Raw genomic sequence first — 12936 nt, forward strand, 5'->3', positions numbered from 1 at the left:
CGTCTCCTTTGGTCGGCGTCTCCTCTGGCCGTCGTCTCCTTTGGCCGCCGTTCCTATGGCTGTCGTCTCCTCCTTTCTCTGTTCTAGATATCTCCTCCTCTCTTCCTTCTCATCTCGGGACATCATCTCCCTACTCCTCTTCCTCTCTGACCGTTGTATTCTTTGGCCATCGTCTCCTTAGGCCGTCGTCTTCTTCCTTCTCTGCTATAGATATCTCTTTCTCTCTTCTTCCTCATCTCGGGACATCATCTCCCTACTCCTCCTCCTCTCTGGCCGTCGTATCCTTTGACCGTTGTCTCCTTTGGCCGTCGTCTCTTCTGGCCGTCGTATCCTTTGGCCGTCGTCTTCTCCCTTCTCTGCCATAGATATCTCCTCCTCTCTTCTTCCTCATCTCGAGATATCATCTCCCTACTCCTTCTCCCCTCTCTGGCTATTGTCTCCCTTCGCCTCTTCTCTAGATCTCCCCTCCTATTCCTCCTCCTCTCTGGCTGTCGTCTCCTCCCTTTTCTGCGCTAGATATCTCCTCCTCTCTTCCTCCTCATCTCAGGACATCATCTTCCTATTCCTCCTCCTCTCTGGCCGTCATCTCCTCTGACCGTCGTCTCCTCTAGACGTCGTCTCCTATGGTCGTCGTCTCCTCCCTTCTCTGCTCTAGATATCTCCTCCTCTTTTCCTCCTCATCTCGGGACATCATCTCCCTACTCCTCCTCCTCTCTGGCCGTCTTATCCTGTGGCCGTCGTCTCCTTTGGCCGTCGTCTTCTCCCTTCTCTGCTATAGATATCTCCTCTTCTCTTCTTACTCATCTCGGGACATCATCTCCCTACTCCTCCTCCTCTCTGGTCGCCGTATCCTGTGGCCGTCGTCTCCTTTGGCCGTCGTCTTCTCCCTTCTCTGCTATAGATATCTCCTCTTCTCTTCTTCCTCATCTCGGGACATCATCTCCCTACTCCTCCTCCTCTCTGGCCGCCGTATCCTCTGGCCATCGTCTCCTTTGGCCGTCGTCTTCTCTTCTTCCTCATCTCGGGACATTATCTCCCTACTCCTCTTCCCCACTCTGGCTGTCGTCTCCCTTCTCCTCTTCTCTAGATCTCCCCTCCTATTCCTCCTCCTTTCGGGCTGCTGTCTCCCTTCTCCTCTTCTCCAGATCTCCCCTCCTCTTCCTCCTCTTCTCTGGCCGACGTCTCCATACTCTTCTTCTCTAGATCTCCCCTCCTCTTCCTCCTTCTCTCTGGCCGACGTCTCCATACTCCTCTTCTCTTGATCTCCCCTCCTCTTCCTCCTCTCTCTGACCGACGTCTTCATACTCCTCTTCTCCGGATCTTTCCTCATATTCCTCCTCTACTCTGGCCGTCGTCTCCTTTGGCCGTCGTCTCCACCTACTCTGGTTGTCTCCTCCCTCCTCCTCACCTCAACCTCTCTCTTTTCCTCTCTCTGGTGCCTCCTTCCTTCCTTTCCTCTTTTTCCTCCCTTAAGTTCCCTTCTCTTCACTTTTATATCTCCTCCTTAGGTTTACCTCATGGGGCCTAGCATGGTCTTGGGCCTATTCTCTGGGCCCAATACATACAATGACCCATCTTATGAAAATGGCTGTTACAGTTAGTATGGAGAAACTGAAAGGTAAGTGAAGCTTCTTGATTCATATGGAAATGCCTCTACTTGTTTTGTACTTCTATTCTATATAAATTGATATTATTGGCGACACTAGACGAAACAAGGTTTTTTTTTTTTATAGGAACGAAACAAGGTGTTGGAGCTATGCACTCAGTGAACATTCCTGACTTCTTGTCATGGCTTATAGATTTCAACAAGATTAAGGGTGCTCACTTAGCTAAGGAAAGGAAAGGAAAGGAAAGCTATAGAATGATCACTCTGGAATAGAATGGAATGGAAACTAAATTTTGGCATATGTTTGGTAAAATGGAGAAAACAAAGGAAAACCAACATATGGAGTAAACCATGTTTGTTATGCAAATACTAAAGAAAGGAAAAGAAAATAGGAATGAAATGTGTTTATTCATGTTTTTTTTTTCTCTTTCCTATTTCATTTCCTATTTCATGTTTGTTATTCGAAAATTAAAGAAAGGAAAAGAAAACAACTATTTTCCTTTTCCTTTCCTCTCAAATCCGTGGGTTGACCTTTGGAATAAAAAACATTTCCATTCCATAATTTTGTTTCCACCAGAGAAAATTTATTTTATTTTCCATAGCAAGCAAACACACCAAACTTATGGAAAAAGTGGACCACCTTATATTTTTCCTTTCCTTTCCTTTCCATTAGTTTTCGCTAAAACAAACGTAGCCTAAAAGAGATTGGTCCGTAGGCCAACGCAATTGTTTTCTAGAATTTTGTGGTTCCATCTACTAGGAAGCCCTCAAATCACACCAGTAGTGTCAAGTGATTCTATTTTGGTGCAGGCCCATTGTATTTTAGGCCCAAACACATAAATTGACTAAGAATTTCGGTTTTAGACCCGGATGAACAATAATTTTGGTTTTAGAACAAAAACGGGCTGACATTAGCAACTATCATTAATAATTTTGGTTTTAAGACATTTTTGGGTTGACGTAAGCAATTTACTTTTGTTTAATACCAATTATAACCTTCTTCTCCATCTAGCAAAACAAAACTCCAACTAGAAACTTGTAAAATATATTTGAGATCTAGTTGTTTACATATTTGAGCTAGCTGATGATTTGTGAGTGATTTAAGATATGAGAAAATATATATCTTCTCCATCTAGCGAAAAAAAACTCCAACTAGAAACTTATAATATTTTTTGAGATTTAGTTGTTTCCATCTTTGAACTAATTGATTTGTGTGTTATGATTAGTGATTTAAGTCATAAGCAAAAGCGGATGCAAGATTCTCCATAGGGGGGCTACCCACATTAATTCACAGTTATTTTATTTTATTTTTTTTACTTTTTTGGGGGTATAAATTATGAACAGTTACCACTATACTTTTTTTTTATAGCAAAGTCAGGGGGACTACAGCCCGAGTTAGCCAACTCCTAGATATGCCCCTGGTCATAAGGAAACATCTTATTCTCTTATAACAAATATTCTTCTCACTTTGCAATTTACTTTTTCACTTTTCAATTCTAGATTATTGATAATTGAAGAATAATTGGGTCAATTTCGGCACTGGTTCGACAAGCAATTGAACAACAATTGATTTTTTTTCAAATCCTCGAATCTTATGTTAATCGATTGTGTGATTTATCTCGATTTCGATATGATATTGTTGTCGTCGATGATATTTTTAAGTTTGAAGTAGTTCGATACACATGCAAACACCACGATGCATGTATATAACACATATACAAACACCACTATGCATGTGTGCAACAAATATGCAAACACTACTAAGCATGTGTACAACACAGAGAGAAGAGAGAGGAGAGGCGAGAGAGAGAGAGTGAGAGTGAGAGACACGTTAGAGATAGAGTGAGAGTGATATTTTTATTTTTATTTTTTAATGTGAAAATTTTATTGATAATGATAACGAATTTTACAAATAATTATGATAAACGTGCAACAAGTTGCGCCGCAAATCCTTTTTAAATAACAAATCCTATCCTCCTAAAGACAAACTCGTTAGAACCAGCTATCATTACGTTACAGTCCATAATTTTATGCAATCTCTTAAGGAGTTCAACAGACTATTGTGCCAAAAAACCAAAAGTGTCAAAACTGAACGGAATGAAACAATGTTGGTTAGCTCTATAAGCTTTCTCGTGTTTCTCAATTTTCCCTGCCGCTGCTTTATTAGCTGTTTCTCCCACTTTAAAGACTCAATTCCCAAGTCTTACCAATGGAGAGGCTCCAGTTACATCAACACATGCAAAACTGGTTTTATTTTTATTTATTTATTTATTTTTTAAATTAAAATACTTAAAAGGGCAAAACTGGCTTTTTACGTTTTTGTCATGGAACCATAATTCCAGGGTCGCCCACCTGTCTAGAGATGTAATTATCATCCAATTATGTCCCATGGTCCCCATTTTTGTTATTAATCTATAGAGATATCCGATTCCAAACCCTTGGATTGCCCAGAAAGCCCAATCCCAATCCAAATCAATTGTTATATAGGTACTACTTTTGAAAGGAGTGGCTCTGAGTTTCAGGACCGGCCCTAGGCCTATGCTGTCTAAGGCTTTGTATAGGTCCCCAATATAAACAAAAGAAAAAAACCCTCTGAAACTCTTAAAAACCCACTATAATATTAGAAACCCACAAAAACCTAATTTTTCAGACTTTACATTGGGCCCTTTGAAAGAAAGGCCGGCCCAGCTGAGTTCTGATATCCACTATAACACAGGGTTTTTGTGAACTTTCAGCAATCAATTTACCGTTAACAATACGTGTGTTTTTTTTTTCGATAAAACCTACTATATATATATCATAAAACTTAAACCGAGATCGGCAAAACATTGAAGTTCAGGAGGCACTGTGGGAGCTGACACACTTGCTGCCGGTAATATGCCCATTTTGCCAACAAGTGTGCCTCTCCATTGTCTTTTCTGCTAACCCACTTAAACTTACAAAAAGATAAAGGAGAGCTTAATCTAAGTACATAGTTTCTCAGACTCTCATACTGCCAAGCGCAATCTTGCCTATTAAGAGCCTTGATACTTGCTATACAGTCTCCCTCTACCAAAAGCTCAGTCCATCCTGAATTTAGAGCTAATGCTACAGCGACCTCAGCTGCCACCATCTCAGCCTCCTCTGCTGATCTGGCTTGGTACCTTCTAGTGCCAGCTCCCACTATCATCCCTTCACTGTTCCAAGCAATAGCTCCTGCTGCCGCCTTTCCCGTTGTTGCCTGAAAATAGGCATCAAACCTAATATTAATACACTCATTAGGTATAATAAAGAACTTGGAATCAAAGTCAAGGTTAGCATCAAGGGGCTCATGAGCAGTAGAAGCTCTGTTCTGAAGATGGCATGCAGTTAAGCTCGCATAACATTGTTCTGCCTCCACCCCACTTCGTCTGATTATCCGTTCCCTGTTAGGTTGTCTATGCTCGAACTTGGCTTCATTTCTGGCTTTCCAGATGTTATACAGAAGATAGCAAGCTTGTATCCCAGCTTGGGATTCTTGCTGCTTGCTGCTGCAGCTCCAGATTAGGAACTTATAAATCCAATCTCTGACCCCATTCCTTCCATGAACCTCCATTCTCAGACCCAGTTCAGATGTGAACCACAGGGCCCTAGACCAGTCACATTCAAAGAAAAGATGTGTGTCATTTTCCAAGCTAGTTTCACATAGAGGGCAGGAGAAATCTCCCAGCATATGCCTAGATGTCAGCCTATCCCCCATTGGTAAGGCCTCCATATAGGCCTTCCAAAGAAATAACAGGATATTAGCTGGCAATCTAGCTCTCCAGAGAAGCTTAACAGCCTTGGTGTTGAAGCTGGAATTCTGCCCCACATTGTTATCTTTGGTAAGATACTTGTAGGCAGATTTCACAGTGAAATTGCCAGACTTTTCAGCTCCCCAGACTATCTTGTCCTTCCCCAAGCCCAAAGGTCTGATCACCACTTCTTTTATTCTGTTAGCAAGGATAGGGGGGAATAAAGCTGTGATTTTAGCCTCATCCCACCCAGTCCTATCCTCTTTGAAAAGCTCCTTCACATGGAGCCCAGTTAGCCTGGAGTCATCTACTCCTAACTCTCTCAAAGTTTTTGGGAGGCCATTGCTAACAACCCAAGGGTCATCCAAAATCGAAATGGATTGACCATTGTGAATCCCCCATATCAGCCCCCCACTGATAAGATTGAAAGTCTTGTGTATGCCTTTCCAGAAGAAAGAGGCATACTCAGGGGGCTTCCAAACATCCCCAATCCAGTTTTTACCATAGATGCTAGCAAGGGTTTTAGTCCATATAGAGTTAATATCCGTTGCTGCTTTCCAAGGAAGTTTTGCTAGCATAGCTAGGTTCATCTCCCTCATCTTTCTGAATCCCAACCCTCCAACAGATTTGGGTTTGCACAAGTTATCCCACCCTATGGTGTGGACACTTTTCGATTCCTCAGTCCCATGCCAGAAGAAGTCCCTGCATGCTTTATCAATCTTGTTACATGTAGATATAGGGAGCATATAAGTAGCCATGACATACAAAGGTGTGGCCTGTATCACAGACTGGATCATGGTAGCCCTTCCAGCCTGTGATAGCACCTTAGCTTTCCACCCCTTAATCTTATTGTGTATTTTGTTTACTAAATATTCAAAGTCCTCTGCCTTCTTATGGGAGAGCATAATGGGGATACCCATATATTTCTCCTTGGGATCAAACAACCTCATTTTCCAGAACTTTTTCAGCTTGAGTTTGGTTCTAAACTTGATATTTCTGCTGCAAAACATGCTGGACTTATCAAAATTTATGCTTTGTCCTGAGGCTGCACAATATTCTTGCAGAATCCTTTTGAGCTGCCCCCCCTCCTCTAGGTTTCCTCTAGTGAATAAGATGAGATCATCCGCATAGAGGAGATGAGAGATAGGGGGGGAGGCTCTTCTTATCCTGATCCCATGGATAAGTTCTGCAGCCTCAGCTCTAGCAATCATCCTAGATAGGGCTTCAGACATTATGATGAACAGATAGGGAGACAGGGGGTCTCCTTGTCTAAGGCCTCTCTCAGGAGTAATCTTATCCAAAGGGCTGCCATTCAGCAACACTCTGAAGGAGACAGTGGGAAGGCATTGTTGGATCATACTTCTCCAGGATGAATTAAACCCTAGCCTCTCAAAAATATTATCTACCAAAGACCATTCCACCCTATCATATGCTTTAGCCATATCTAATTTTAAAGCTATCCACAATACGTGTGTTGGGTTATACAATCTGTAAAATAATAGCAAGTGGAAAAACCAATTGCGTGGACTAACCAGGATAAGGTATCTTGTTACATTGTGTTGGGTTCACATGCTAACAAATTTCCGGAATTTAATAAGATGCCTTAACTCAAGATGTATTTTTTTTTCTCGATAATAAACTCAAGATGTCTAAATACAACCACACTTGTCTTACACTAAATTATAATCTGGTCAGATCAATAAATTACAATAAGTTCCTGTATGATCGACTAGCAACTAACCACTTTAAAATTGATAGAACTCAGCACTTATCCAAAAGTCATAGCAACATGCAACTTATATTTATACAGATTAATGTTGTGTACCCGTTCAAGATATATTTTATTCGTGTGTTTAACGATCAGAATGCAGGATTACAAGAGAGAACACCTGGGCTGCTTAAAAGTGACGACTATTCAATGCTCCTAATCAACATTGTACAGTTGTACTAGTACCTTTTAGAATTAAATAAGAACGAATTAAAGTGACAACAATAGATTTTGCTTTTTTAAGATTAAGTTGGGCATATATATTTCAATATTATGCACTAGGCCAACCTTGACGGGTGCCTAAAGATAATTACAAGAAGCACTTCTCATTAAGTACTCTATCTCCAGTAGTTATACGGTCAATGTGTGCAGAATAGAGTTGTAGAGACCCAAAACTGCTTAAGAAATTATCAATGAAAGACTACTTATAATCAACATTGCACATGGGTCTTTTAGAATTATAATACGCAAGAGAGACGTAGGTGTTGCTCTTTTTTATATAAAATATATGTTGATTACCAAAAAAAAAAAGGTGTTGCTCTTTAGGATCGACGACTTTGGTTGTTGACTTCTTGTTAGTCGCTACACGTGAGACCACTTCTATAAGTACCCATGCAAAGAAATGTTCAGAAGTACTTCTACCATAATAGCAAAGAAACATTATGGGCTCTCACATCCTTGTAGCTTTCACTCTACTTGCCTTGGCTTCCTTTGTTCTTGCCTCGGATCCCAGTCCAGTTCAGGACTTCTGTGTTGGCACTAATGACCCAACAGGAGCTGGTATAGTTTTTATTTTCTTTTAAATTTTTTATATAGAATATATATAAATTACGGAAATGGTGTTGAAATCATGGTTTTATTTCTACATTATAATGTACGGGCTGGAAAAGTGCGTAAATTAATCCTTTTTCTATTTGTAGTATAGTTGTTAACTTGATGATAGCCAAGTCTCCCCACAGACACGCACAAGAGATATCTTTTACTTTGGATTATCCTAATACTTTGAACTGCACTGTTGCTTATATGAATCCTTTACAGTGTTTGTCAACGGGAGATTCTGCAAGGACCCGGCGCTTGCTACTGCTGATGATTTCTACTTGAGGGGGCTTCACTTAGCAGGGAATACATCGAACGCACAAGGTTCAGTGGTCACTCCAGCAAATGTGGTTCAGATACCTGGACTTAACACGCTTGGCATCTCCATGGTTCGTATAGACTTCCGACCCTTTGGTCTCAACCCACCCCACACACACCCTCGAGCAACTGAGATCCTAGTAGTCTTAGAAGGTACACTTTTCGTCGGATTTGTCACCTCCAGCTCCGGTAATCGCCTCATCACCAAAACCCTGAATCAGGGTGACGTGTTTGTATTTCCAGAAGGTCTTATTCACTTCCAAAAAAATACTGGATCCACTAGGGCTGTCGCTATTGCTGGTATGAGCAGCCAGAACTCCGGCGTGATTATGATTCCTAGTACTGTCTTTGGATCAAATCCACCTATCTCAGACGATATTCTTGCCCAGGCATTCCAAGTCAGCACTGAAGTGGTTGATCTTCTTCAAGCTCCATTCACGCCTAACTCTGTGCGCAGTGATGAATTATAAGACCTACTTTATTGTTGAAGAGGTTGTGGTTTGTTTGATGTAGTTTGTAAGGGAGGATGCATGGTTTTTTAATCTGCACAAATGTAATTGGTAGTGCCCATTTCTTCACAATTCAATAAAATTTCTCAATTGGTTGGATATATGAAAAGTTCGACCAGAATTACTGTTATACTGTTGTAAGTTGTACGACTAATGTGATAGTGTATTACTGTTCTTGAAAAAGAGCTATTTTCGCTTTACTGTCTTATAATTAAGTTTCTCCAATATAAATGTTTGCATCATTAATTATCCTTGCGCTTATTAATGCCGTATGTGATACTTTATAGTGAGAGCGCGCTCTAGCTACTTGCAGGACCATCTTATTACAGTTGATCAGTTGGTTTGGAGTATGAGGTCACTTAAATTAGGATTCACAATATAATGGAATCCATCCACTGCCCGGAAGCACTTGATACTATGATAGATAACATAGATTTTCATGTTAATATTATTATGAATTTATGATAAACAAACACCAAAATTTCTTGGCCTGGTGCTGAGTGACACTGCTGTCAAAGAGTTAAGGGTATTTATTAGAAGGAACGCTGTAATTTTCTAATGGCATATATCCCTTTGAAGAGAAACATGGTTCTACCGGTACCTCACCATAAAGGCATGGTTTTTGCCATATGCTTTCCTTTGGGTGGGTGGTACGCATAGACAGCCAGAAACAGCCCGGTGTACGTGTTTACAAGTAAGCAACTGAGGCAAGACTGTTTAGTTCACAAGCTTTATGATTGTGGTGGACTGGTGGTATTGAATATGTGGAAGTCAAATAAACCGAATTATTGGTTTCAGAGCAGCATTGCCAAAGCAGAACCTGTATTAAGTTATTATACTTCGTGCTGACAGCTATATTACTGATGCTACTCTTCTTTCAGCCAAGTTGGTAATATTCCTGTCGCGGTACTCTATCTTGCTGTTTAGGCCTAGCATTGCACTTACATTTGGAAATCAATAAAGTTTGTGATTATGGAAAAAACGAAAAAGAAATGAAAAGAAAAGAAAAGAAGACAATGGTTTCTTTGGATTGTTTCAGCCAGGAAAAATCACAACAATGGATCCTTCACTGGTTATATACAGTGTACTGTAACCAAAATGAGCAACTTGAAAATAATAATAAGTCAAACAACCAATGGCATGCTAAAAGATTTCTAATTATATTTTGTTGGGTCAGCATGTTAATAAAATTTGAGAATTCAGGAAAACGCCTTCGATACGTCATACAGACTAATTCATAAAAAAATTACTTGCAACTTAACTACTGAAAAATAGACAAAAACCACCTTTTATTCCTAATTATTGTTCCATAATTTATGCACCAATTAACATTTTCTCCCATTCCGGGCTTCGAGCTACATTTTATCTTAATGTCTTCCATGCGCAGAATCAGTAGTACAACTGTACAACTGTACAAGTGACAACAACAAAGCAGTAGACTTTTGGCTGGGCTTAAACTTTGTAGGGTCAACTTTGTAATATAATTCCATATGCTTATACTAATCAATGCTACACATGGTGTTTTAGACATAAAATACGAAACGGAATAAAACGGCTTGGTGTGCGAAGACTGCCAACAATATAATAGAGCACGTGACATAGTCACTCAACACATAATCTCATAGATATCAGACCCAGCCCGGACACTGACCCGGCAAAGGAACTGGGTCACCAGTTCGACCAGTGGGTCAATACTTAAGTTGGAAATATTATATAATTCACTTAGTACATACATTTCCACAACTTCATTAGTGACCTAGGTGGTCTTAGAGCCATTTCATTTTCCAATAAACCAACGTTCGAGTCTATACAGGTGTAATGGTAGAGATCGATATAAAGGTGATCTTGGACACACCTATAAAAACACTCACATATCCCAATTTTAAAATAATTAAAATTGTTTTAGACACATTTATGTTTCTAAATTATTCTTTTTTTTATTAGGCATACCCAAGACAAAACAATTCATTTATTAGAATATATTAAGGACCCAATAGTTAACCGTAGATATTCTAAGTTTTTCACTTGTAACTGAAAAAGAATAATAACATGTTTTTCCTTTTCTATTAAAAAAAATGATATTGATTTCTTCTCCAATAACCTCTTCTTTAGCAATATTTCTCTCACTAATAAACATGCAAGTACCCTTTTTTAATTTGAATCATCCATACCAAAGTAATGAGGATGAAGGGAAAAAAAAATCGAAATCAAATTGCTGAAAAAAAAAGACGTGTTTTTGTTTGGTTTTTTTTGCCCCTATTGGAAATATCCCAAGTTAATTTGGGAGGTATTATTGGATTGAAGCGGTTGTTGGGGTACAACAAAAACTTTAATTAGTTATGGGGTACGTGAGTGTTTTTATGGGTGTGTCCAAGATCACCCTAAAATAACTTACTTTTCTTTATTTCTTTATACTATCAAAACATCTATCTATAGTCTTCAAAGAGTAAGATCCTGTTTTTATTCATTTAACAATTTCAGCCAATGGCCAACACATCATTACCAAAGTATCCATATGACCATATCCAACAAATCTCAATGTAGCCAATTTCGTCTCTCTTAAACTCTCCTCTACTAACTATCTTCTGTGGGAAACACAAGTTTTGTCATTGATTAAAAGTCAAGACGTACTTGGTTTTCTTACAGGTGATACAATTCCACCACCTGCTGAGATTACTGATGCTAACAACACCAACATAATACCAAATCCAGATTTGGCAGCATGGACTCGCACCGATCGATTGGTAAAAACATAGATAACGACAACCATCTCTGAAGAAGCTATGGGAGTCGTAGTTGGTTTGAAAACATCACATGATGTATGGTCTGCATTACAAAATGTATTTTCTCAAGGTTCTCAAGCTAGGGAGTACGAACTACTTCTCAAACTTCAGGAGAAGAAAAAGGATTCAACACCTTTATCTGACTATATCAAGGACTTCAAGGCAATATGTGATCAGTTAAATGCCATTGGAAAGCCAATCTCTGATGATAAAAATAATGTATTCTGCCTTCTTATTACTCTTGGACTAAGGTATGAATCTTTTGCAACTGCTATGTTAAAACCTCCAGTTCTATCTTATGTTCATCTGATTCCACTTTTGCAAAATCATGAACTCTGAAATAAGTCAATCTTTTATGAAAATGTCAATCCTAATGTGGATTTTGTGGGGCAACGTCGTAACATTCGACCTTAATTAATGGGAGCGTGGCTCTTCATCATTTAGCTCTAGAGGTCATGGCGCTTACATAGACTTGCAATATGCATAAGTACAACAACATGTCACAGCTTACAACACCAAAGAGTCTTGCTCCTGCTCAGGATCAACCTCATGTTGCTTAGTCTGCTATCTTATTCTGTCAAATTTGTAACAAAAAAGGACACAATGCTCTCAAGTGTTGGCACCGATTTGATAACACTTTTCAAGATGAGGACGTTCCACAAGCCTTAGCTGCTCTCCATATGAATGACTCTAATAATGATGGCGAGTGGATTCCAGATACTGGAGCTACATCACGCATGACTGATAATCCAGGTACTCTTTGCAATTTACAACCATATAATGGATCTGATTATGTTATGGTTGGTAATGGAGATCGTCTACCCATCACACATACTGGTGATGCCACTTATAACTTTTTACTACTAATTAAAAATGTTCTTGTGGTACCTGATATTAAGAAGAAGTTGCTCTTTGTTTCTCAATTAACATCTGATTATCCGTGTTATTTAATTTTGAGTTTGATAAAAATGGTTTTTTTTTTTATTAAGGATCGAAAGATGAACCAGGTGATGGCATCGGGGAGTAGACAAGCAGGACTATATGTTTTAGCTAATACCAAGGCTAAAGCTTTTTTCTCAAATAGATTTCGAGTTACAGATGAAAGTACTTGGCACAGATGAATCATTGCTTTTCTTAGGAAGAATATAATAACTCTATTTCAGTTCATAAAAGTTCTTTTGGCTTATGTATGAGTTATGAGATGAGTAAAAGCTTCGAACTCCCATTTTTCTCTTCAAGCAGTAGGTCTTCTAAACCACTCTTTAAAGTTCATTGTGACCTTTGGGGACCAGTTTTATCTAATCAAGGTTTTCGATATTATGTCGTCTTTGTTGATGATTTTTCGCGATATATATGGTTTTATCCTATCAAGCAAAAGTTTGAC

General features: G+C 39.3%; 2 protein-coding genes across 2 annotated transcripts; one reads left to right on the plus strand and one right to left on the minus strand.

The window, feature by feature from the left end:
* Nucleotides 1-4412: 4412 nt before the first annotated feature.
* LOC147512595 (uncharacterized) lies at nt 4413-6800 on the minus strand. The gene has a single exon (XM_086598746.1). The coding sequence runs from the start codon at nt 6798-6800 to the stop codon at nt 4413-4415; it is 2388 nt and encodes a 795-aa protein (XP_086454872.1).
* Nucleotides 6801-7487: 687 nt separating this feature from the next.
* Nucleotides 7488-8868, plus strand: LOC147512596 (putative germin-like protein 2-1). The gene is made up of 2 exons (XM_086595626.1): nt 7488-7906; nt 8165-8868. The coding sequence occupies exons 1-2, from the start codon at nt 7789-7791 to the stop codon at nt 8728-8730; spliced, it is 684 nt and encodes a 227-aa protein (XP_086451752.1). The 5' UTR covers nt 7488-7788; the 3' UTR covers nt 8731-8868.
* The last annotated feature ends 4068 nt before the right edge of the window (nt 8869-12936 follow it).

The sequence above is a fragment of the Coptis chinensis genome, chromosome 3 (assembly GCF_015680905.1).
Source record: "Coptis chinensis isolate HL-2020 chromosome 3, ASM1568090v1, whole genome shotgun sequence".
NCBI classification, from domain to species: domain Eukaryota; kingdom Viridiplantae; phylum Streptophyta; class Magnoliopsida; order Ranunculales; family Ranunculaceae; genus Coptis; species Coptis chinensis.